Raw genomic sequence first — 27,155 nt, 5'->3', positions numbered from 1 at the left:
TGGAGGGAGGAAAGTGGTTCAGAAGCTTAAGATGCTTGGCCTTGAAGAGCAGAGAAGTATGCACTGTTCCTTTGATAGTAGTGGAAGAGGTGGACTGGTGTAGACAGACTAGTTAGTAATAAGCGAGCAGAGCGTAGAATATAAGCCTGTATAATGGTGGAGCCCCATTTCAGTCCCCTTTTGTGGACCATCTTCATCATTCTGAAGATTTCTGTGTGGTGTTGATAACAATGGGGGGTCCCAGCTGACATCATTAGTTCACAGTGGTGACTGTTTGCAAGATGGTTGGACTTTATTCAGCAAAGGCCAGCTGCCCGGTGCAGGCGTAGGAAAGGTGGATTATAATGTTGATTTAAGGTTGTGGTTTCGCTGGCCGAGTGTGATGGAAGGGTAGGCATAGGAGGGAAATCAAGATATTTGGGAGCTTTTAAATAATTACCATGTATACCATCCTGGAAGAGGTAAAAGAAAACCAAACAAACAAACAAGAAAGGGTTCAGCGAATTGGAGTCCCCTGGCTTCTGACGTGTAGAAGTGACTTCTTTAGAAAGGGGAGAGGATAGAAGGGTGTGTCCTAGGGGAACATGTCGGTATTTCCGCTGTAATGCCAAAATTGTGTTGCTGAAAAAGCCTCATGTTTTCCACAGAATTGCACACTAAAAGTAACAGGGCTTATGGGAAAAATAGGGCTGAGGCAGACCACTTAAAACCTATGGAACTTTGTAACCAGAGGACTACAAAAATAACAGTTCTAATAAAATAAAAGCCCAGTTAAATTTCCACTCCCATGTGTGCTCAATATCACAGGCTGCTGATCTGTCATAGCCTTCAGCCCTGGGGTTTGGTCTCTTCCTTGTTATAGATGTAAGTTCTTGACAGCTGTTTAATCAAAAGTAAAAATCTGATTCAGGGTTTAGCTCTTTGTGCCATTTTTTTTTTTTAATCAAAGAGGAGGTGCTTACCTTTAGCTATTAGAATGGCTAAAATCCAAAGAAAACCTGACCATGACGGTTGCTGGTGAGGGTGCAGAGAGCAACAGGAACTCTCATACCTTCCTGGTGGGAGTGCAAAGTGATACAGCCACTTTGGAAGATGGTTTGGCAGTTTCTATTAAAGCTAAACATAGTTTTACCATATGATCCAGTAGTTGAGCTCCTAGGTATTTACCCAACTGATATGAAAACTTAACACCCATATAAAACACTGCACATGAATGTTCATAACAGCTTTTCTTAAAATCACCAACCAAGAAACAACCAAGATGTCTTTCAGTAGGTGAGTGGATAAACTGCAGTACGTCTGTACAGTAGAACATTATTCAGTGATAAAAAAGAAATGAGCTATCCATCCACACAGAGACACGTGGATCTTAAGTGCATATTGCTAAGTGAAAGATGCTAGTCTGAAAGATTACATACTGTATGATCTCAGTTATATGATATGCTGGAAAAGGCAGAACTATAGAGCTAGTAAAAAGATGAGTGGTTGTCAGGGGCTTGAGGGGAGGGAGAGAGGGTGAGTGAGGCAAAGAAGGGGATTTCTTAGGTCAGTGAAAGTATTCTGTATGATGCTGTAATTGTGGCTACATGACACTGTGTGTTTATCAAACAGAATTTCAGGGCATAAAGAGTGAACTTTAATACATGCATATTTTTAAAAAATCACTTGGGTGGGGGCAGAATCCCAGGATAGAATTAGATATAGTTAGACAAAACAGTCTAATTATATTACAGATGTATGGGGACTCCTCTGGTAGCATAGTGGTTAAGAATCCACCTGCCAGTGCAGGAGATACGGGTTTCAATCCCTGGTCCAGGAAGATCCCACATGCCTCAGAGCAACTAGGCCGGTGCGCCACAGCTACTGAGCCTGCGCTCTTGAGCCCGCGAGCCACAACTGCTGAGCCCATGCGCCTAGAGTCTGTGCTCCACAACAAGAGAAAGCACCACAATGAGAAATCTGCACACAGCAACGAGAGTAGCCCTGGCTCACTGCAGCTAGAGAAAGCCCACGCGCAGCAGCAAAGACTCAACACAGCCTAAATAAATAAACAAACAAATAAAATTGTTTAAAAAAACAACAACAACTAAATGTGTGAAACAATCTTAGAAGAGGAAGGAAAAGGTGCTGACCTAAATAAGTAACTGGAAATCAGAGGAGTCTGTAAAACAAAAGAAACTATATAAGCACTGAATTCTTATTGATAAGTTGGATCCTGGGGGCATGTGGGTTAACAGTTGTGATGCTGCTCTCCATGTGTACTGGGATTTAACACATCAGTGGATGGTGGACAGTGGGAGCTAGGTTTCTCAGCATTGGAGTGGGTAGAATGATCCGTGTGGTAATGGGTTAGAGTTGGAGACAATGGTGTGAACTCACGTTTAATTTAATACATGTTTAATTTAACACATACACAGATGGTTACATAAAAAGTATAGATGTGTGTGTATGCAGGGGTTTAGTATACACATATATTTCCTTGCTCTTGTCAATGAGAGGGTCTAAAAACAATGACACCCCAGGAACGGTGAGCATACCTAGTGCCTAGATCTTGGATTCTAATGCCACTCGTCACTAAAAGGAGCGAGGGCTCCTTGGAGAAATGGCTGATTCTAGGACTGTGGCAGGAAATACCCAAGGTGAGCTTCCAGCATCTTGTAGTGCCAAAAAGTAACAAACAAAAACAAAAAACGTATAATGGAGGTATGTCAGAGTGCCGGAGCAGCCAACTGAAAAAGCTACCGATAGCTAAAAGGGGAACAGTTTGGGCAACAAAAGAAATGAACTAGTTCTGAATTATAACCCAAAGTATAAATGTGCATGAGATGCGTGAGTCTATACTGATATAAAGAAAGAGGAAGTATTGTAGCACTTTTTGATCTGTACTGCAGGTGAATTTTTCCCAGATGGCTTAATACAGTGGTGTGTATAGCAGTTCCTGAAGCCACCAAACACTGGGCACAATAGGAATGCACTTCTGTAGGAATCCCAGCTTTTCTGACTTAGAGCCTTCTGTATAGTGCTAAAAATTTTTCTTAAATTCATTAATGTACTGGGAAAAGTTGTGTTATGAGCTGAATGACTTCTTTATTATGCTGACATCATTCCCGTATTTATCAAGTGCATGTGAGCTAATTTGTATTCAAGAAATGTGTTTTGTAGCAAAACAGACTTTATGAGAATTTAATATTTCTGAGGTGGAATAGTTTCAGGTGATGTCAGAATCTGGCGTGTGGCTCCGGGAAGAGTGATTGGCATTATAGCGGAAGTCAGTGGAAATAAAGAGGCCCAGGAATTAAAATGCAGAAACAGTGAAATAATCACAAATAAGTGTTACGTGTGTTAATGTTATATGATGAAAAAGAAGGTTAGACCGAGTCAGAGAGATTAGAGAGAGAATAATTGAGGAGGTCAAGCCTGAACTAAGTTGGAAAGACTGAGTAGGACCCGGCCAGTCTGAGAAGGAAGTGTACACGGCTTTCCAGTTAGAGGGAGTAGCTTGTACTCCGCCTAGCCTGACCAGTGTGGCTGGAGCAGAAAGGAGGAGGTGGAAAGTGGAGAGGGGAGGGCAAGATCACACAGGGTTTTCGGGAAGTTTATCTTTTTCTAGGCTGAATGGGAAGGAATGTTAGTTGTATTGAGGGCTAGTGGTACAAGGAAGGCTGATTTATATTTTCAGAAAGGCACTTGGCTGCCGGTTGGAGAGTGGAGGGGTCTGGGGGTAGGCTTTATTCAAACCCTTTCTGTTTCAGTTAAATGCAGTCAACAGATTGTTTGAATAGGAGGAGCTGACCTTGCTAGCCTTAGAGTCCTGAAGCAATACATGTATTTTCTTCTTGAACCATTTAGGAAACATTTAACATTGACGACTGTGGTTTTAAAAATGTACCCTTTGGTAGTGTGAGGTTGTGCTTTGGTCACCACAGAGTTTAAGGCAATGGACTTCCTGATGATGAACATTATTAGAAATAGGCTGGTCACTCTGATATTACTAGTCTCACCTAACAATAGTATGAATCCTTTTAATCTTATATCTCAACTTTTTTAGTTTTAAAATGGAACAGATCCTTTTAACATTTACAGAATTTTTCTATAGTGTCTTGGTAGAGCATGATGAGTACACTAAAACCTTGAAGATTTATGATTGTGTAGTTCTTTAGTTATTTTTGCATGATGGTAAAATGTAGGGGATTTTAATTCAGATATTTAATTCAGATTCAATGCCTGATTCTACCAATTTTGGGCAGGTTACATAATCTCTAGAAATTTCTCCATTTTTAAAAATGAGGTTAAATTTTACCCATTTCACAGATGTCAAATAAGAAAAATCTATACAAAAGCACCTAATACTTTGAGAGATTGTTTACCCTCAAATTTTAGTTTTCTTTCTCTTTTACCATAGAAGTAGCTAGAATAGGAGGTGGGAATACATGTGAAGTGATCCCAGATTGCTCATTGTAGCTAAATCCTTCCTGTGAGTTTAGAGCTCGCACTGGATCAGGCTTCTTGAATTTAAATCCCAGCACAAATCCTGGTTTGGGATTCTCACTCAGCAGTAGGACCTGAGTTTCTTCATCTTCCCTTTGCTTCCTCAACTGTGAAATGATGATAAATAGCGCCTACTTCATAAGTTGTTTTAAATGTGAAATGACTTAATAAATACAGGGCTTTTACTTATTTACCATTTTTTAAGTTGAAGTACAGTTAATTTACAATGTTGTGTTACTGTCAGATGTACAGCATATGATTGTTATACATACATACATTTTTTTTTAGATTCTTTTCCATTGTTTATTACAAGATGTTGAATATACTTCCCTGTGCTATTTCGTAGGCCCTTGTTGTTTTATATATAGTTGTGTGTATATGTTAATCCTAAACTCCTAATTTATCCACCCCACCCCCAATCCCATTTTGATAACCGCAAGTTTGTTTTCTATGTCAATACAATACTTTTAGAATGGGGCCTTTCACATAGTATTAAATGTATGTCAACTATTATCATTTACTGTTATTAAGTATACCTTGAGATTCCCTTATCCCTAAAAGTTTTGGTCACTTCTCTTCAGAAAAACCAAAACCAAAAATAAAGGCTAGTTGATTTGGAACTCCTGGGCTAATCAGAGTTTTCTTTAGATTTATTTTTAACTGTCTAAATTTTAAAAATGGTTTTAGTTTACATGACCTTTTTCCAGGCAGCTCAGTTTGAACATAATTTTACTGGAAAAGATGTTTTGCTGAAACCATAATTTATTAAATGTCTGTTTTTAAAAAGTGATTAATGTTTCATTCTGCAGATTTGTGCTGTTTTTTTCTTCTGCTTAGCTCAATGTAAATATATACCTACGCATTTTTCTTTCCTTTTAAAAAGAATTTTATTGATATACTTGACATACAATAAACTGCATATATTTAAAGTGTACAATTTGATAATTTTTTTGTTATTAGTCATGTATTTTATACACATTAATGTATATATGGCAATCCCAATCTCCCAGTTCATCCCACCCCCATCCACCTCCACCTCCACCCCCATCCTGGCTTTACCCCCTTGGTGTCCATATGTTTGTTCTTTATGTCTGTCTCTCTATTTCTGCCTTACAAACCGGTTGATCTGTACCATTTTTCTAGATTCCACATATATGCGTTAATATACGATATTTTTCTCTTTCTGACTCACTCTGTGTGACAGTCTCTAGATCCATCCATGTCTCTACATTGACCCAATTTCATTCCTTTTTATGGCTGAGTAATATTCCATTGTATATATGTACCACATCTTTATCCATTCATTTGTTGGTGGACATTTAGGTTGCTTCCATGATCTGGCTATTGTAAATAGTGCTGCAGTGAACATTGGGGTGCATATGTCTTTTTTTTTTTTTTTTTTTTTTTTTAATTTATTTATTTTATTGGCTGTGTTGGGTCTTTTTTGCTGTGTGCGGGCTTTCTTTTTAGTTGTGGTGAGTGGGGGCTCCTCATTGCCATGGCTTCTGTTGTTGCGGAGCACAGGCCCTAGGCGTGTGGGCTTCAGTAGTTGCAGCACATGGGCTCAATAGTTGTGGCTCACGGGTTCTAAAGCACAGGCTCAATAATTGTGGCACACGGGCTTAGTGGCTCCGCGGCATGTGGGATCTTCCTGGAACAGGGATCGAACCTGTGTCCCCTGCATTGGCAGGCGGATTCTCAACCACTGCGCCACCAGGGAAGCCCCCCTCCCCCCCATTTCTTGATTGGGTTGTTTGTTTTTTTTGACACTGAGCTGCATGAACTGTTTATATATTTTGGAGATTAATCCTTCTTCTGTTGATTCGCTTGCAAATATCTTCTCCCATTTTGAGGCTAATCTATAACAAAGGAGTCAGGGATATACAGTGGAGAAGAGAGTCTCTTCAGTAAGTGGTGCTGGGGAAACTGGACAGCTACATGGAAAAGAATGAAATTATGACACTCCTTAACACCGTACACAAAAATAAACTCAAAATGGATTAAAGATCTAAATGTAAGGCCGGACACTATAAAACTTTTGGAGGAAAACATAGGAAGAACAACACTCTTTGATATAAATCACAGCAAGATCTTTTTTTGACCCACCTTCTAGAGTAATGGAAATAAAAACAAAAATAAACAAGTGGGACCTAATGAAACTTAAAAGCTTTTGCACAGCAAAGGAAACTGTAGCCAAGATGAAAATATTACCTGCATATGTTAAAGCAGTTTTATCAGCATCTGTACATTGCTGCTTCCATTTTTATCTTCCTAGCTAAGTTTATCACCTCTTCACGGTCATCCTGCTGAGAACCTCTGCCCATAACACATATACTTAAGACATCTATGAGTGGTAATGGAGTGGCTGAGTTCATTTAGTTTCTTTTAGGCAATGTGAGCATGTGCTAATTTGCATTGCAAGTGTAAACTTAACTGTTTAGTGATAGGAAATGCATTGATTACTTGACCGAGTGTATGGCAAGGGGAGCTGTGATCTCATTGCTGTGTAATGGTTATTGTATAGCCAAGATAGGATTTTTGACTTAAAAGAGGTGTTTAGTTTTAAAACAATCATGGTAAATTTGAGAGGGGGATTTCTGCTACCCATGAAGGTGATGGTGTAGTCTGACTGAAAGATGAGTGACATAGGTTTGTATTGGGTGGAGCAGATCTAACTAGAACACCTGAGGAATGGTTTAGAGCATTATTTCTCATACAGCCCTTTTGGGGACTGTGGCGCCTGTCTCACTCACTGTCTCTGAGTACTTGCTGACATGCTCCTTCAGCTTCTGTCTTTATTCTTTTAGTGGTTTTATGGGCATATTTTCTCATGCTCACATGGTTTTGTTCACATGCTAGCTTTCAAGGTAATTTGTGTCTTGAGTGATGGACAGGGGAGCTGATATTAGTGAATAAAGAACCCTCCAGGATAAGATTGAGAAATAGCTACTTTAAAAAGTTTAAAAGCCATTATCCTAGCAAATTTCCTAAAGATGTCAGCAATAGTATGGTTTTCTATTCCTTTCTTAAAAAAAAAAGAAAAGACAACTAGAGGTCAGATATGGTTCTTAGATGGACCAAAGAAACTTTATGAATCAGCCTTTGTATAGAATTAATGATGAAAGTATGTCAACAAAATTGGAAATTCTTAAAGTAAGAAAGCTGTTTTGCCAATTCAATCTAAATGTATAAAATTTCACTTTAAAAAAGTCTATGATACAGAAGCTTCTGGTTTAAAAAGTAGGCCATTTGGCAAAAAAGTATTGTTTAGGAATTTTATAAATTGTACGCAAGTTTAGATCTAATAAAATTAATCATATTTTCATCATGTTCTTCAAGTGTATTCTTTTGTCTCTTAAAAATATCATCTACCTTAAAATACTTTATAAAGGACTGCTAGGTTCAATAATGTGCTTAGATTCTGAAATTTTGTCAAAACTAGTAATAGTGTGAAGAGTTCCATGGTTAACTTGTGCTATTTTGCATATTGAATTAATTGTGATGATAATTGTGTTATGAAGTCTTTGTTTATTTGTATTGATGGGAGCAGAAATGTATACATCATTCAGAAGCCATATTTGTTCCTGAATTATTTAAGATTTTCATTTGACTCTCTCTCTTGATTTTTTTTCCTTCCTGTTCCTTATACAGGTCATGGCAAAACCCCAAAAGATGCAGCTTCAGTGCGTGCCACGCATCCAATACCAGCAGCCTGTGGGATTTATTATTTTGAAGTAAAAATCGTCAGTAAGGGAAGAGATGGGTAAGTGTAAATTTTGGTGGGAAAAATCGTTGCTTATGGTAATTATTTTTGCTTTGATTCATAACTGTTTATGATGTAATTGAATAATTGAAATTTTGGGGAAATTTTGATAATTGGAAAAGTGGAATCTGAATATTCTAGTATAGCAGGTTGTGTATGGTTCTGCTTAAATACTGCTTGAAGTTAACACTTGAGTTGGTGAAATTACCAGGTTTTTCTGATAGGTTTGTTGTTAAAACGGAGAATTGGAGTAAAACAATAGAGAGATAATGACTCATTTTCCATGCCTTTCTTACACTGCCATTTTCTGAATTCTGCTGGAAAGTTAAATCTTATCAAAGGTAGTTACTCAAAACCAAAAGTGATTTGTAGGTGTTTTAGGGGGCGAAGGGGGTGCTCAGTATTTCCAGGTTAGATCAGGGAAATGTATGATTGTACGCTTTCTAGTTGGAGGCAATTCCTGAGGATTAGGATGTAGTTTAGAAGCTTCCAAATGAGAACTTCATGTAGTTGCTGGAACCAACTTTTATATCATTGCTTTTCAACTTGGGATCAGTGGTGTGTGTGTGTACACATCAGAGTCACTTAGGGGACTATTAAAAATACAGTAGTTTGGGTCTTACCCCAAAAGTTCCTTAATCAGTATTTTCAGATGTAGAGCTTGGACAAGATAGGCATTTTGAGAAAGCTCCATGGGGAATTTCAGTGCATATCTCTGATTGAGAGCTAATTATGTAGAATCACTGGATCTGTCCTGTGGTGTTTCCTGATAGCTTCATTGTGGTATCAGCAGTTCTTTAAAGAATCTACACAGTCATTTGTCCAGCTACCAGGGTGAAGTTATGGGGCTGTGTGTGTAAGTTTACCTGTATTTGATGTGAGTCATTTAACCCCTCTTGGTGCTTCTTCTGTGTTTAATTGACAAAATAAGTGTGTTCAGTAGATTATTCTTCATTTGCTGAATATTCTCAATGTCAACAATATGGAAAGTGTCAAGTGAAACCTTGGATTCAAGGATAACTTTTTAACTACCTCAGTTTTCCCAGGGTGATCAAGCCAAAGATGAAATCAGAGTAGCCAAGGATACAGTGGTTGAGAGACCCCAGATTGAAATAGGCACATGATTGTAACCATTTCTAACTCTACTGCTGCACACCCAGTAAGCCAGTTCTTTTATACTTCAAATTATATCATCAACTCCATAATGCTGGTGTTGCTCAGGATAATTCCCAGGATTCTCTTTACCTTTCACTCTGCATAGTCTGTCTTTGCATGAGCTTGACCGTGTATTTTCATGCTGTAAATACCCTGATGAGTCTGAAATCTAAAGCTACATCTCAGGTCATTCTCTTAAGCTCTAGACCAGTATATCTCCCCAGGTGTTTGTATTTGGATGTCCCACAGACATGTAAATTTAGCTTGTTTAAAATCTTTTTCTCAACCCTTCCTTGGTTAATGGTTTCACTATTGCTAGAAACTTGAGAATTTCCTGCCTTTAACTTTCTCTGTCCATTTCTACAGTTTCTGCCTGAGTCAGTCTTGGTAATTTGTCCCCTACATTGCTGAGGTCTCCCAGTTGCTCCCTGTTTTGCTCTCACTCCAGTCGGTAACTGTTGTCCATCTTCTTTCTATACAGAACTGAATTTTGTTGGTCCCTTTCTTGAGATTATTTGGTACACCTGTTGCTTTGAGAATAAAGTCTAAAACTTCTTAGCAGGGTCCTTCATGATGTAACAGATGGCTTTGTAATTTTTCAGTCTCATCTTTTTGTTGCTGGAATCCTTCATTATTTTTTTCTTTCATTTTTAAAATTAGGTATATTTTACATGTGGTAAAACTTACTGTTTTGAGTGTGCAGGTCTTTGAGTTTTGACAGATGTGTACAGTCTTGTAACTATCACCACAGTCGATACATAGAACAGTTCCATCACTCCCCAGAATTCTTCAGTAACCCTTTCTGGCAACCTTTTCCCATCTCTAGCCCCTGGCAACCACTGATTGGTTTTCTTCCTTTATAGTTTGGCTGTTTCTAGGATGGTATATAAATGGAGTTGTATAGTATGATGAGTATAGCAGCCTTTTAAGCCTGGCATCTTTCAACTCAGTGTCATGCACTTGAGGTTCACCCCCGGTGGTTATGTGTATTGGTAGCTCAGTCCTTGTTGTTGCCGATTGTGTGAAGGGACCAGCCAGTTTGCTCACTCTTCAGTTGAAGGACATCAGATTATTTCCAGTTTTTGGCAATTAGGAGTATAGCCACTATAAACGTTTATGTATAGGTTTTTTTCGTAAACATGAGTTTTCACTTAACTTGGGTAAATACATAGGAGTGGGATTGCTGGGTCATTTGTTAAGTAAATTTTTAACTTTATAAGAAACTGCTGAATTGTTTTTGCAATGTGGCTATACTAGCTTACCTTCTCACCAGCAGTGTATGAGGGTTCCTGTGGCTCTGCCTTCTCAGTAGCATTTGGTATTGTCAGGGTTTTTTAAATTTAAACTTGTAGCCATTCTAAAGGTATCTAGTGGTTTCTTGTCGTGGTTTTAGTTTCCTTTTCCCTAATAAGTAATGATGTTGAAGAATCCTTAATTTTTATCTGTTCTGTTTTTTTTTAAACAAACTTAATAATTCCTTTATTTTGATTTTAAATTAATTGCTTGTCAACAACTGTGAATGTGGGTAAGAAATGACTTAACAGATATACTTAAAAATACTGAATTGACGGCTCAGTTGAACAGAATGCTGCTTACGGCAGTCCTTATTTTGGCCTTCACCCTGATTACATTTAAGGTCCTTATTCCTCATCTCTTTTCTGAGCTGTGGCGGCTCTAACTGAGGCATCCAGTTAATCTCTATTTCCATTTTTCTGCCAGCTTAGGCTTGGAGAATTAAGCGCCACAAAATAGAAAGTAGGATGTTAAACAGAGTTGAATCAATATAAAGCGACCGCAAAGGAGAGGGATGGAACAGACTTTTTAGGTTGGAAAATGTTACTTAACCAGGCTGGTGTTCACTTGCCTGGCACCCAGCAAAAAGCCAGTCTGCTGACACCAGGTTGTGGTGAAGTACAGTGTTTATTGCAGGCATCAAGCAAGGAGGATGGGCAGCCCATGCTCAAAAGACCTGAACTACCTGGTGGCTTTCGGGAAAGAGTTGGTCCCCCCCCCCCGCCCCTACAGTGGAGCCCAGACCATTTATTCATCCATTCACTAGTTTTTTTTTGCTTTTTTCTTTTTTTTGAGTATACAATATGGAATTTTTTTTTCCTATCAGTAATGTATATATGGCAATCCCAATCTCCTAATTCATCCCCGGTCCCCCACCCCACCATCAGGGAAGAGTTTTTAAAGGCAACATTTAAGTTGAGGGTTGCAGGGTTTCTCCTGATTGGTTGGTGGTGAGCTAACAGGGTGATGTTTGGGGAATCTTAATCATCAGCTTTCTGGTTTCAGCCTGTCCAGGGTCTGCCTGCTTGTGGTCAGCAGGTAGTCACCATCCACCTCCTGGGAGGGGGTCTTAGTTTCCACAGAACTACTCAAAGTTATTTGTCAGATTGTTATGTATATTCCTTGCGGAGGAGCTAGGACTCTGTTTTGTCGCTGAACTATTGTTTAAAGCTGTCATTACTTTTCTTGCTTGACTGCTTTTCCTTTGTTTCTGCCTCCCCTCACTTCCCTAATTAGTAACTGCTCGAGTCTGCTGTTTGGAAATCAGGGAAGGCGTAGGAGACTAGAGCCTTTTTCCTACAAACAAGAAACACGGAGGGGTTTTTGTACCCGGGAAAGCCTCTAGGGGCCTGCTGGGTGTCAGTCTCCCTTTTTCTTTGATACTTCTCAATCCTGAGGGGAACAGGGGTGGGACAAGAAATGGAATAAAGTTTTGGATGGAGAGGTTAACCATAAACCTGGCAGGGGAACTTGGTGTTAGGGGAACTCCGTTTCAAAAATATTCCCTAAGACCTTTTTCTAATCAGAGTTGGCGTCTGTGGAGAGTGCAGTGGGGAGATGGCAGGTATGGAGTGCCAGAAGGGACTCTTCTGTAGACGGTACTTGCTGGCTCATGTTTCTAGTTCTGTGTGCAGGCTCCTTCCTTCCTCCTCAGATTCACCTTCTCTTGTCCCTTTCCCCATTTGCCAAGCTTAACTAATTCTCTTCAAGTCCTAGCTTACAGGTCTTTTTTTTGGTGGCACTTTCTCTTACACAAAATAAGATTGTGCCTTTATTATGCTTCCTTTGCTTTTTTGGGCAGACTGTAATTATAATATCTATACTGCTAATCTTCTGCTTATTGGCGATGTATAACTGTACAGATTCAAGGATGAGGGACTGTTTTATATTTCTGTAATTCCAGTACTTAATTTTTAGCTGGCACTCATATGAATGAACAAATGGGTGGATGAGAAACAGTACCCACCTCCTGTGTATTCTTGGAGAAAACTGTTTGTTTCTTTGGCCTGATTTTGTTTATGTCTGGTAATCTTTTTGAACAGTTTTAGGTCCAAGCCAATGCTTTTGGAAGGAAAGAACAAACAGTTCATTTATGAAAGAGAAGCAAGGCATGTAGCTTATTTTAGCCAAGTAATGTCTTTCTGTAGATATATTGAACTGTATCAAGACACATAAAAATTCCTTCCTAAAATCCTAACATCATAAAGACTTGACCAGAAAGAGCAGCTGTTAGTTACTGTTCATTTGCAGTGATACGTGCTCATTTGAGAGTTAATAATACTCAATTTAAAGTTGAATTTTCTTTTAAACAGTGTATTTATCCAAGTTTAGGACAGGTAAATAAATACTTGGATCCAAGATGTCAGTTTTCTTCAGAGAAATTGTCATTGTAGCAAGTTTTCTCATGAAATGGTGAGAGTTGGGTATGAATTGCCTCTCAGTTTATTTATAAAATGCGTGACTTCTAGGTCTGCCTTGGAAAATTAGGAATATGATTGCGATGATTGTTACTTATATATCTTCCATTGCCTAAGAAATGAGGCTTGAATGAAACAAATAATATGTTTTGTTTTCTGCCTTGGATTTTCATTTAAACTAAACATAATTTTTGTGTATGTTCAGCAAAATAAGCTTACTTTATTAGGACAAAATAGCCTGTCTAAATTTTTTGATTAATTTAAAAAGGAATTTCTAACACATTTTGCAACCAAAAAATTAAATCACCTTATCTGCATAAAATCATTTTCTTTAGGAGACATTTATAAAGGGTATATATTTACTTTATGTTCTTATTAATTCTTGTTGACTGTCAAGATGAATTTTTAAAAATAGTCTGTGTCTCATGAAAGTACTTTCAGTTCAGGAATTTTATTCAGGTTTTAAATTATGTGTACTAATAGAGGCAGTGGAGATACAGTTAATTATAAATGTGAGAGAATAAAATTTTTATTTGGAAATTTTTAGAATTATAATTTATTATGAATGTGATAGTTTTAGCTCTTCAAACAAAATACTGATCCGTTCTGCCAGTGTGATGCAGGAGAAATCAGCAAGTAATCCAGTCTCTGGTCTGTCCCTAAATTCTGCTGATAATAAAATATAGTCTTCAGAACATTCCCTTTATGCTTCCTGACTTTCTGGATTATTTCTTGGGGGAGTAGGAAAGAAATAAAGGCCTTTCTTCCCGTCTAGCTTTAAAAGGTCTTTCCTTCTAGTTTCTGTTGGTGATGAGCAGTAAATGGAAACACAGATGGAAAATGTGAACAAAGACATCAAATAAGCAATATATTTATTAACTTAATGAATATATATTGAACAGGTTTGGTGTATCTGGCATTGTCAGCAGCTGAGTGAGTATAAATAAGAAATTATTTATCTCTGTCTTATCTGTATTTTCTAGTAGAGGACCTAACATTTAGTAAAAACTCAATAAATGCATTGAATGAATGTAGGTTCTTGTCCTCAAGGAACATTAAATTCAGTATTTAGAGGGTACAGTGGGGCAGAGCAGGGAGCAGACATATGCAGGTAACTCTAAATGGAGATGCAGTATACTAAGTGCTTAAAGAGTGAGAGACTATATGGGAGAAATGAGGAGATGATGATTAATTCTATCTCAAGGAAACAGATTTATAAAGGAAGTAGTATTTGATAGCCCTTAGAAAATGAGAAAGAATTTGAGACACTTTGTTGGGGAGAAATATTCCAGACTGATAAATGGCTGGACTAGTCTCTTGGGAGGAATGGAACTGTATGGTATCTTTGGCTGAGGTATATGACTCAGTATTGTCGGAAACTTGAGGGCTTATAGTGAAGAGTTTACAGAAGTAAGAGTGGAATTGGAATCACATATTAGAGAGCCTTGATGATGGTTCCAAGGGCGAATATTCTGTAGATAGGAGGGAGCCTTAAGTCTTTTTGAGTAGGGCAGTGATACGATATCTGTTTTAGAAAAACAGTACTGGGTGGGGAAGGGGTGCAGTGTGTGATACAGTGTGAAAGATGGCTAGAGATAGGAGTTAGGCTATGAGGCTGTTGCCTGGGGATGAATTGTGAGAGAGGTTAAAAAAAATAGAGGAGGAAAAGGTAGTGTAACTTGTCGGGTACCTATTATGTACCAGATACTGTGCTAGGAACCTAGGGTTTACAAGGAAGGATTGGCCAAGACAGGGTCCCTGCCTTCCAGAAGTTTGTAGGTAAGAATAGGAATGAACATGTCAATAAATAAATAAATATAACTATTACTATATATATTTTATAGTATATGAACAAAGTTGAGAAGAAGTATGGTGGAGGAAGTGACCAGCTCTGTTGAAAGGTGGGGTGGCAATCAAGGAATCCTCTAGAAAGCTTACATACAGTTACAGAAGAGAAAGAAAGTTAAACATCAGTCTCCCACTTCCCTGTCTTTCAGCCACTCAGTTACCTTCCTTAGTCTGATTTCCTAGAAACTCCTCCAGAGATACTCATTGAGCTGATAGATGTTTTGGAAGCCAATTTAGTTACTTTTGCTAAGAAATACAGTGAAGCATTTTGGGATTAGAAAGATTGGGATTTGAATATTGTCTCTGTCACTTACCAGTTCTATGGCCTTGTACTTTTCAACAAACTCTTTGTTTCCTTTTCTGTAAGATGGAAACAATAGTGCCAACCCCATAGGATTAGATTAAATAGTTTAAAGCCCACCTGTTAAAGTGCCTGGTACACATCCTTGATGCTGCTGTTGCTGATGGAGAAAGAGTAACACAAAGGTTTGTGGCAGGAATGTGTTTGGAGATGACCATGAAGGGACTTCTAATGGATAACCTGTCTTTTTTAGGTGCTGGCTTTAAAGGGAATGAGAACAATTGGATTTGCATTTTGGAGAGGTTACCCTGATACAGAAAAGAGGGGTCTGAGAGACACAAGAGTAACAGTTGGGGCATTATGATTTTGAATTGGCTTAATCTGTGTAGTGGAGTTAGTGAGGAAAGTAGAAAAAGAAAAAACTTGATTAGGAGGTGGGAATGGTAAGGGTAGATGTTGAAAGGGAAAGAAAGAAGGGTGACTTCCACCATTCTGGCTGGGACAGTCGATTAGATAGATGGTACTATGACTGAACATAACAAAAAATACTGGAGAGAAGTGGAGCTTTGAAATTGCAGATAATGGGAACAGTGTTTGAACTGCTGTGAGACATCCAGATGATGAATTAATAGTAGGGCTTTGAGTGAAAATAGATGAGATTTTGGAGAGAGAAAAGCAAAGCTGGAGGTGGATTGTGGAGTCATCAGAATGTAAGTTGTTGAAGCCATGAGGATTGATACGATCACCCAGGTATGTGATATAAAAAAAGAAGAGGGCCTAACTAAAGTTCTTTTGACCTCCAGCTAACTCTAGAATGCTTTGAAGGAACCCTGAGACATCTCAGAGAGGAATATTAAACTAATTAGGCTTATCTGGTATATTAAATTACTTGAGAAGCATCTTCAAGTGATTGGAAGTGAACCATAGGTTATAGTGTATGGATAAATGCCATTAATATAGATATTCCAAAGTTTATATGGAATTCCTAAAAATCTGATGTGTCCTGGTATAATGTGGTGAGTCATAAGTCTAGTTATCTTAAAAGGTTGTATGTCACAGAAGTGTCCCAAGTTTCTTGCCAGTTGCGTTGTAATCAGATCTTTAACCATGCCATTGTAAGTTTGTTTGTAGACAATCATTATTTTACTCTGATGCTTTTATAAAATGATCTTAAAGAAGATTCATAAAAAGGACTTTCTGACAAATATGTTTCTGATAATTTTTAGATCATACCAGTGAACTGGGTAAGAAATTATAGAACTCTGATGACTTTTTTCAGATCTTCAGGAATTAATTACATGAGACTAAATGAACTGATGAATATGGTTTATTATTTTATCACTTTTTCTGAAATATACTGGCTTTTAATCTTTGTTTTTCAGGGAAATCTTTCCTCTTATGCTGTGACCTACCACAAGTTGATAAAGTATATCTTTGTAAACAAAGATGAAACATCTATCATTTTCTCTCTGCCTGATCCTTCCAGAATTTGGCTTCTCCTGCTGGCTCCCCTGTGAACTTGATGGTTTATTGCAACCAGGTTACAACTAGTTATATGAATGAAAAAAAAAAAGAGGAGGGCCAAGAAGGGACATCTGAAACACCATATTTATAGGAAGTATAGGAGGGGAGAATCTAGCTAAGGACTTTGAGAAGGAATGGTCAGAGTTAGAAGGAAGATTCTAGAGAGTACTGGGTGTTAGAATCCAAGGTAGTCAATTAAAAGGACAACTGAAGTGTCCACTGGTTTGTCACTTAGGAGGTTGTTAATCCTCTTCTAGCAATTTCCTTAAAGTTGGGGTGGGAGTACAGTATGTCAGAGAGTTAGAGGTAAGGGATGGGGTTAATGGAGCCAGAGGACTGCCTAGCTGTGCTGCTCTTGTGGGAAACAGTATCTCTCCATCAGTTCAGAAAAATAAAGAGGAAGAAAATTATATCTTGTATAAATTCTGTGAATAATTCAGCTTATTTCCTTCCAGTTTTCATATGTACACTTTTTATCACACAGCTGTACTCTTCTTACACATTTTTACATCCTGTTTTTATTATTCATTCGCCAAGACATTTATCACTATGTATTTTTTAACCTGGTTACAGGTATAAGAGTTTTACTATAAGATTAAAAGCTCTGACCATCTTTTTTCTTTTTGTCTAATTTTTTTTGCTGCAACATAGTTGGATGTACGTGTATTAAGGCACATCCATAGCTATTCTCCTATTGTTATTTAAGTTGTTTCTCTTTTCAAATTATAAATAATTTTTATGCATGATGTCTATGTTTCTTTAGGAAAGATTTCTTGAATTAGAATTATTGGATCAAAAGAAAGAGTATGCACACTTTTAAGTTGCATGAGGCAGTGGCCAAATTACTCTCTAGAACGATGAGTCCAACTTCCATGTGGGTGGGAGAAACTTGGTCATATGTGTAAACTGAGGGGAGGGAATCACTAGGGAATCCAAGGCAAGTTGAGGAGGCAAGTTCCTTTGCTGAGGGAGTGGGGTTGAGGGGTTAAATATAAGTTAGGAATGTGGGTGGGAATACGGAATTGATTAGAACAGAAACATCTCTACTTTGGGAAGCCTGTCTTGACAACCTTTCCACCTCCAAGCTAGGTTAGACTCCTCTGTTATCTGCTTTCATATGTAGCACTTTTACTCCCCTTTTATAGCATTTTGTCATATTCATAATTATTTATGTAAGATCTGTCTTCCTTGTGAGAGTGTCAGCTCCATGAGAGCACAGACTTTTGTCTTTTTCGTAGCTTAATCTGTGTTGTCCCACACATAGTTACTTAGTAAATATTCATTGATCAGAGAAGTAAAAGTATTGAGGAAGTGTCAGATTTAAAACCATGAATTTGTTGGACAGCAGTTTACAGATGTAACATTATTTTTCTCTATGTACTCAGCTGGTTGGGGAGGAAAGTTGAATTGTATGATTGATGCAGGATGGGAAATTACAGGTTAGGTAAGTTAGAAGAACAGTTGTAGTAGTTGAGGTTACTGGTGAGGGAATGTTTAAATGGACAGTTTTAGTTCAGGCTGGGTAAGGAAGAAATGAAATCAGTAAAGCACTGGTAAAAGCAGACAAAATGGAGAAATTTGTATGTTGCCGTTTCTAGTGAGGTTTAAGAAGAGGTGGTGGAATTTCTGAGGTAGGGTTTCTAGAGATGCCAGGTGGGATGTACCAGTGAAAGATAGCTTACGTGAAGAGAAGCAGAAGGGATTTTGGGTCGATTTTGTTCACTACTGTATCCTTAGCGCATAGAACAATGCCAGGCACAAAACAGGTGCCTGGGTGGTGGTGGGTGGGGATAACAGCTTTTCCTCGGCATACCCCCAGCTCTGTGCCTTGTACCGAGTACAGGTATTGGTGTTTATGGAATGAACAAAGTGAGTCTTGGATTTGGGATACTTCTTTACCCACGTTTTGAAACCACCAAAGATGGTTGGGAGCTGCATTTTTGATGGTGTGGAAAATGTTACTTAACAGAGTACCCAGTGAACGTGGGAAAAGTACCCTAAAAATATATAACCATCACATTTCTTTTTTTTTTAAATTTTATTATTATTGTTATTTTGGTTGTGTTGGGTCTTCGTTGCTTGCGCAGGCTTTCTCTAGTTGCGGCTAGTGGGGACTCGTCTTCATTGCGGTGTGTGGGCTTCTCAGTGCGGTGGCTTCTCTTGTTGCGGAGCACGGGCTCTAGGCACGCAGGCTTCAGTAGTTGCAACGTGTGGGCCCAGTGGTTGCGGCACACGGGCCCTAGAGCGCATGGGCTTCTGGAGTTGTGGCGTTCAGGCTCAGTAGTTTTGGTGCATGGGCTTAGTTGCTCCGTGGCATGTGGAATCTTCCCGGACCAGGGATCGAACCCATGTACCCTGCATTGCGATGCGGATTCTCAGCCACTGTACCACCAGGGAAATCCAACCATTACATTAATTTTTTTTTTTTTGAAAAGATTTTTTTTTTGATGTGGACCATTTTTAAAGTCTTTATTGAGTTTGTTACTACACTGTTTCTGTTTTTTGTGTTTCGGTTTTTTGGCTGGGAGGCACGTGGGATCTTAGCTCCACGACCAGGAATCAAACCCATACCCCCTACATTGGAAGGCGAAGTCTAAACCACTGGACCACCAGGGAAGTCCTGGTATTTCTTACATTATTCTTGAGTTGCTTACTTCAGTGTAGTTGAAATCTCGAATTACCTTTACCACTTACTCCGTCAGTTATTTTATACCCAGCAAATGCGTGTAGATATTTTTGAGAACCTTTTCTCCATTGTAAGGTAATGTATTCTTAATGCAAAAGGGGAAATCAAATAAGTCTTGTGAAATAGAAAAATAGCATAACTATTTTTAAAGCATCTGCAGTCCTACCACCCATACTAAACTACAGTTGACATTTTGGGGTATATTCTCCCTGCCTTTTTTTCCCCTCTAGTCAAACAAATTTTAACATTAGCCTAAGAAAGAAAAATATGTTTAAGATGTATGTGAATCACGTGAAAGAGATTTTAAAAATATATTATTCTCATGTGTACCACTACCAATACTTAATGTGAGTGTAATTGAAAATTCAGAGAGAAAATCCCATTTTAATAATGTCTTGAAGATACCTGTAATCTTTCAATATAACATTACGGTTATATAGCTTTGTCATAATGAATATATTATCTGAAATCATATTTCAGTTTTGCAGAACCAGAAAAACAGTTTGTAACCAGTCTATGTTTATCTCAGATGTATTGAGTGCTTGATGTTTGCCTACTGCTGGAATCACTTATATGAAAGTAAATGTTCCAAAATAAGGAGATATGGTCTGTTAGTCCCAGACCTTTTGGTTTTCTGTGGATGATGGCAGTTGGGTAGGTTTTTCAGGAGGAGTGGCTGAGATTATTACAGAGTAGTAACTGTTTTGGGATAGAAACACAGGCTGGTGAGGAGTTGTGCTTCATCCCAGTGCTGTCTGCTCTGTGATTTAGACAGTGCAGAACCTCAGCAGTTTTCCTCCCCAACGTTTTCAAACATAAGGAAGAGTTAATACAGTGAATGCCCATATACCACCTTGATTTTAGAGTTAGAATTTTGCTCTATTTGCTTTATCACAGATCTGTCCATCCATGAACACATTTTTTTAATGCATTTCAGTCATAGTTTCCAAAGCAGTTTTATTTAAATTCTCTAATTTTACACTTGCATCTCTTTTCTTCTTACTCTGACCATCTTTGTTTCTAATGCTGTTGACATAGTTTTTTATTTGCCTTGTCCTAGAATATAACTATACATTTCTAAATTAACATACCAATATTATTACTAAAAAATATTGAATACCATTTGAGTTTTTTTAAAGCATCACACCAACTTGACGTATTATTAGTTTCAGTTATTTAAATTTACCTTCCGTTTATAGGGATTGCTTTTCTCTTTTTGATTTTTGTTTTAATTAAGTAAAACTTTTGGAAATTTACATTGTTCCCAAATTAAAACTGTACAAGAAGGCACTTCACCGAAGGCCCACTTCATCCTGGTCTTCCCCCATAGGTAACCATTTTTCACTAGTTCTTGTTTTTTCTTTGTTATTTCCTTTTGAAAATATAAGCAGATAAGCCATAGAAAACTGTGAACAGATCTCACAAGTAGCTGGTGACACTAGTTGCTTCTAGGTAGGGGAAGTGGTTAGCTGGAGATGGGAGTGAAAGGAAGCTTTAAACATTTTTATCGCTTTTGAATTTTGTTTTTTGTTTTTTTTTTTAATGATGTGGTCTATTTGGTTTTTTTTAGGGGGTAGTATATTTTTACATTTAGAAAATTATACTAATACCTGTAGTCTCCTCTTTAAAGATATTCTCTATTGTGAGCAGTGATGGAATTAGCTACTAACTTCTTGACCTTCCCTTCCGTCTTCCCTAGATTTTTTTTTTTTTTTGCATTTAGAAATTTGTTATTCATTCACATCCAGTAAAATTCACTTTTTTGAGGAGGGTGGTATAGGTCTGTGAGTTCTGACAAATGCATAGAACCATGTAACAACCACCATAATCAAGACCTAGAACAGTTCACCTCCCAAAATTCCTTCTTGGTACTTCTTTGTAATCAAATCCTCCACCACACCCCTGACTCCTGGCAACTGTTGATCTCTTTTCTATTCCTGTAGTTTTTCCTTTTGCAACCAGAGTGTATTTTGTCATATAAATGGAAATGTCATATAAATGTAACCTTTAGAATATGGTTTTTTTCCCATTTAGGATGCACTTGAGATTCATCTAGGTAGTCTAGTGTATCAATAGAACATTACTTTTTTTCATAAATTCTCCCCTTCTCCATTTTGTTAATTATTTATATATGTATATGAAACATTTGCATACGCAACTCTGTTACCTCATCATTTAGTGTTCTGAATTCAGTATATTTAATACTACCAGATCTTATTCCAAAACTTCTCTTAGAGTTCTTTGGTTGTCTGAAACTCATTCTTTACTAGAGAGCTCAATAAGAGCTCGTGGAAACAATATGCCTTTTTTTCCCCCTTGCAAAAGACTTGTCTTTTGTTTGGATGCCCAAAAGATTTTTCTTTAGGGAACCATTATGGCATATGTCTCGGTTTTAACCTCTATATATGACCTTAAATAATAGGTTCAAGTCTTCTTATTTCAGAAATGTTTTTTCTGTGATAATTCTCAGTATTTGCTCTTTTCAGTTACACAGGTTTCGTCTTGGGGGACTCCCAATTTCAAGTGTATGTTGGATCTCCTTGGCCTAACTTCTGTATCATTTGCTCACAAAACTTTTTCCTTTTTCACTTGTTACTTTAAAAGTTTCTTCTGCTGTGTTCCATCTTTTTCTGTGGGATCTATTCACTCTTGTGTTCCATTTGGTTTTTCTTCATTTCTGATTTAATTTTCTTTCGTTCCTAATTCTCATATAATACTAATAAAAACACCATTTTCCTACTTATTTATATTAAAAAGTGGAGACTTCCTATGAAAAAGTTAAGTTAGAGCACTTATGGAGAGAAACATTATTGTTTAAAACCAAATAGTAAAATACACCCCAATCTCCAGAGTTATATTATAGGCACCCCTCACTTGGTATGATGGATTAGTACCTGTGAAGTTTATAAAATTGCAAAGTGAGGCAGTTTCTTACTGACTTCTTTGCATGATTGGGAATTACTGCTTTTCATTCTTCATCAATTTTTTAGGGAGATGATGGGAAATAAGAGGATTTTAAATATGGGTTGTAATATAAAGAATTAATTTTATTAACCAAAAACTTCACTTTGTTGGAGCCAGATAATTTAATGCCCATGAGGTGAAAGTAGGATGTGTTTTATGCCTATAATGTGATAAATGACTTTCATTGTCCTACATTTGACACTATAACAGGCTATTTTAAATTGTTGCTGTTGTAATTAACTACAGATCAGATTCTTTGATAAGAGTTATTAGAGGAACTCTCAAACTAGTATTCTGCTCTTGTTGATCTTAGAGTTTTATTGTCTTAATTATTACTTAAAAGACAAGATAAATGAATAGGTACTTGAAGTCCACCTTAGTAAACATAGCCAGTCCTTAATTTAAGGTATTTATATTGCTCTTTGAGAGGTAATGCAAGAAATACACAACTAAGGGGTTGATGTATATTATTGTGGACTTTCCAAAGGCAAGAGGTAGAGCCTGTTAATTCTTGTTTTCCATAATCCTTCTGCTTTGGGAGAAATGGGGGAGGGATAGTGTGGTTTATATAGAGAGAAGTAGCCACTTTACTGTCAATGTAGAAATAGAATAGTTTTTTTTTTTTTTAACCACAGACAAGAAATCAAAATCCTCTAGGTTTGAATAGTAATATCGAGAAAAAGAATTTATCTAATTTCAGTTGTAAATTTTTTACCTCGATTCTGTTGGCTCAGATATCAGGGATTACTACTTAATTTGTAGTATTTTAGATGTGCATATTCTTGAGTTTCTTTTGTGTATTAATAGTGCATATCTAAGAATGCGCCTGTTGGAAATGGTGTGGTAAAGTTGTTGGGGCCAACGGAGGCTTGACAGGAAGTTTGTTATACTCGCAGGACCCAGAGAGGGGGTTATACATGCCATGCACGGTCACAGGGAAGCACCAGGTTTCAGTCAGGTGGTGGAAGATGTGAGGGGAAGGCAGTGTGGAGCAGGGGTGAACAGTTTAGGATGGGCTGGCTTGAATAATATTGGCGGGCTTTGGGCTATAGGGTTGGTCTCCAGTTGTCTGGGACTTGACCTGAGGTGATTTAGGGCAGGAAAAATTGGCTTGTGTGTGAGAGTGAAATAAGGAGATGGTGGGGGCTACAGACTCAGAATCGATTGGTTTGTATAGGAGAGGCGTGTTCCTGGCCAGCCTTGGAAGGGGCAGTCTCTCTCTGACCAACAAGCTCTTTAAGATGTCAAAACTTCATGTAAATTACAGAAAATAAAAAACATGACTAGTACAGTGGCCAAGTGAAGTTTTATCTGGTTACCTGTCGTATAATTTCTGATATATTCATAATCTTAGCTTTCTAGACAATTGCTTTCTTTTTTTGTTTGTTTTTTCATACTTTTTAAACTTTTGGTTAGTGATTGCTTTTTTCCCCCTTTTAACCCTGAAATATACATCTTTTAAAAACCTGGTGAATGTATTTTCATAGGAGCATCTGCAACTTTTGATGAAATGGTTTTGATTTGATTTTATAGTGCTACTAGATGAATCACCAGTTGGATATACGTCTGCAGTTCACTTTTAATGGTTGAGAGTAGATATGTTTTTCTTCTTCTTTGTAAAGAAGAAATAGGTGTATGTTAATATCTTTTTTAAATGTTTAAGATTGGTAGCTTGTGAGTTGCAGAGAAGTGTCCTGAGTTTCTATGTAGAAATTGATAGATGTACGTACAATGGTGTGTCTTGCAGCAGTACTTATCTTTTGGCGTTCTTGAATCTTATTTCATTATAGTCATGATGCCATTTGGCAGAAATAAAACATTTTATTTCAGAAGGTATTAAGTGATTTTAAAATCCTGCAAGACAGAAAGATCCCTCTTGTACCTTGAATAGCATGAAGATACTATTCAGAATTTGAAATTTAAAAATTAAACATCAGGCAAGAAATTTGATAGGTGACTGTTATGCCCATTAGATGCATGCTTACTGAGCAGCGAAGTTATTCAAGTTCATATAATTTGAAATTTTCTTTATTTCTGAAATTGATAAACACTTGTGTTAAGAAATTCTATTCATAAAATTGCTTTTGAGTTTCAAATAAGGTACTGATTAAATAAATTACTTTGTAAATTAAAAGCTAACTCCAGTCGTATAGGACAGAAATGTCTTGCTCACCAGTCTTTTTGACATTGAATTATTTCACTTGAAAGGGCCACGTTTCCCCTCCATAGTTACCCTTTTGGAAAGCGTTGTTACTTTGCACACAGCACAAGCTGTTTATAACATGCTTTCCCCACGTTATTCTTTCATATCTTTACATTTTATTAAATACTGTTTTTATAATAGCATTTATAGTGACCACATAATACATTCAACATTAAGCCATGTAGATGCTTGAACCAATAGTTCAGTACTTTTAATTACTGAGTAGTTGTCCATTGTCAGGAGGTAGCACATTTCATCATCTCTTCACCAGTTGAAGGACTTTGGGTTGTTTCCAGGTTATGTCAGTTATAAGGATAGCTGTAGTAAGAATTTGCAGACAGGTTTTTGTGTAGTTTCCATATATTCCTGGTTTACTGAGAGTTTAAATCATGAATGAGTGCTTTTCTATTATGATCATATGTTTTTTCTTCTAAATTTTTAATGGAGTGGATTATATTAATTGATTTTCAAAAGCTGAACCAGCTTTGCATACCTGGAATATATTACACTTGGTCGTAGTATTTAAATCTTTTTATACATTGTTGGATTTGATGTGCTAATGTTTTGTTGTGGATTTTTTTACATCTGTGTTCCTGAGAAATAGGTCTGTGCTTTTCCTTTCTTGTAATCTGTTTATCTGGTTTTCATGTTAGGGTAAGGCTGGCCTCAAAAAATGACTTACGAAATGCTCCCCCTGCTTGTATTTTCTGAAAGGGATTGTAGACAGTTGTATCATTTGTTCCTTAAATCTTTTGTAGGATTCACCAATTAAGCTGTCTGAGCATAGTGGTTTCCTTTTTGGAAGGTTGTTAATTATTGGTTTGATTTCTTTGTTATACAGAGGCATATTCAGATTATCTGTTTCTCCAGTTGTTAGTCTTGGTAGATTATGTCTTTCAAGGAATTGGTCCATTTAATCAAAATTATTAATTATGAAATTGGTCTATTTTATCTGTATCATTATCTATATTATTAAATTTTAAAATTCCTTTATTTTCCTTTTAATGTCCATGAGATCACTGGTGATATTATTACAATAATTTCTGATTTCTTTCAGTTCTGATATTAATAATTTGTGTCTTTTTTTTTCTTGGTTAGCTTGGCTAGTGGTTTATCAATTTTATCAAGCTTTTCAGAGAACCAGCTTTTAGGTTTCTTTTGGGGGGGATTATTCCAGTCCTCTTTTTATAGATTCACTGAAGTATAGTTGCTTTACAATATTATATTAGCTTCAGGTACAACATAGTGATTAACTGTTTTTACAGATTATACTTCATGTAAAGTTATTATAAAATATTGGCTCTATTTCCTGTTCTGTATAATATATCCACATAGCTTATTTATTTTATACATAGTAGTTTATACCTCTTATTCCTCTACTTCTGTCTTGCCCCTCTCCCATCCCTCTCCTCCACGGTAACCACTAGTTCTCTATATCTGTGAGTCTGTTTCTGTTTTGTTACATTCATTTTGTTTTTTAGATTCTACATATAAGTGATAACATACAGTATTTGTCTTTCTCTGTTGACTTATTTCACTAAGCTTAATACCCTCCAGGTCCATCCATGTTGTTGCAAATAGCAAAATTCTTTTTTATGGCTGCATAGCACTCCATTGTGTGTGTGTGTGTGTGTGTGTGTATGTGTGTGTGATATCTTCTTTATCCATTTATCTGTTTATGGGACACTTAAGTTGCTTCCATATCTTGGCTATTGGAAATAATGCTACGGTGAACATTGGGGTGCATGTATCTTTTCAAATTAGTGTTTTCATTTTCTTCAGGAGTGGAATTGCTGGATCATATGGTAGTTCTGTTTTTAGAACTGTTTTTTAATTGGCTGCACCAGTTTACATTCCCATGAACAGTGTACATGGGTTCCCTCATCTCCACATCTTTGCCAGCATTTGTTGTTTGTGGTCTTTTTGATGATAGCCATTCTAACAGGTGCGAGGCGATATCTCATTGTGGTTTTGATTTGCATTTCCCTGACGACTAGCAGTGTAAAGAACCAGCTTTCAGTTTTGTTGATTTTTCTCGGTTTTCCTGTTTTCAATTTCATAGAGTTTTTGCTCTGATTTTTATTTCTTTTCTTCCTAGCTTCCTAAAGGTAGATGCTTAAATTATTGATTTAGATTATTGTAATGTTCAGTGCTATAAATTTTCCCCTAAGCACCTTTTTTAAAGCTGCATCCCACAGATTTTGGTAAGATATGTTTTCATTTTCATTTAGTCCAAAATATTTTAAAATTTCTCTTGAGAATCTCCCGTGGCCCATTTATTATTTAGAAGTGTGATACTTAATCTCTAAATATTTGGGATTTTTCAGCTTTCATTGATTTCTAGTTTAATTTCATTGTGATCTGAGGGTATACTTTGTATTATTTCAGTTTTTAAAATGTGTTAAGGTGTGTCTTAACACAGAACCTGGCCTTTCTTGGTGAATGTTTTTTTGAATTTGAGAAGACTGTGTAATCTGATGTTACTGAACGTAAATGTCGGTGAAATCCAGTTG

General features: G+C 37.1%; 1 protein-coding gene across 1 annotated transcript in view; it reads left to right on the top strand.

Moving 5' to 3' along the window:
• RANBP9 (RAN binding protein 9) overlaps positions 1 to 27,155 on the top strand; it is an 86,049-nt gene that overhangs the window by 7,034 nt on the left and 51,860 nt on the right. Inside the window, exon 2 of the mRNA XM_057699351.1 lies at positions 8,140 to 8,251. Within this exon, the coding sequence (XP_057555334.1) occupies positions 8,140 to 8,251 (112 nt within the window). The remainder of the gene's footprint in view (positions 1 to 8,139; positions 8,252 to 27,155) is intronic.

Source organism: Hippopotamus amphibius, chromosome 11, assembly GCF_030028045.1.
Source record: "Hippopotamus amphibius kiboko isolate mHipAmp2 chromosome 11, mHipAmp2.hap2, whole genome shotgun sequence".
In the NCBI taxonomy this organism is placed as follows: domain Eukaryota; kingdom Metazoa; phylum Chordata; class Mammalia; order Artiodactyla; family Hippopotamidae; genus Hippopotamus; species Hippopotamus amphibius.
Note: the sequence above shows the minus strand (reverse complement) of the source record. Positions and strands in the feature narration are given on the sequence as shown.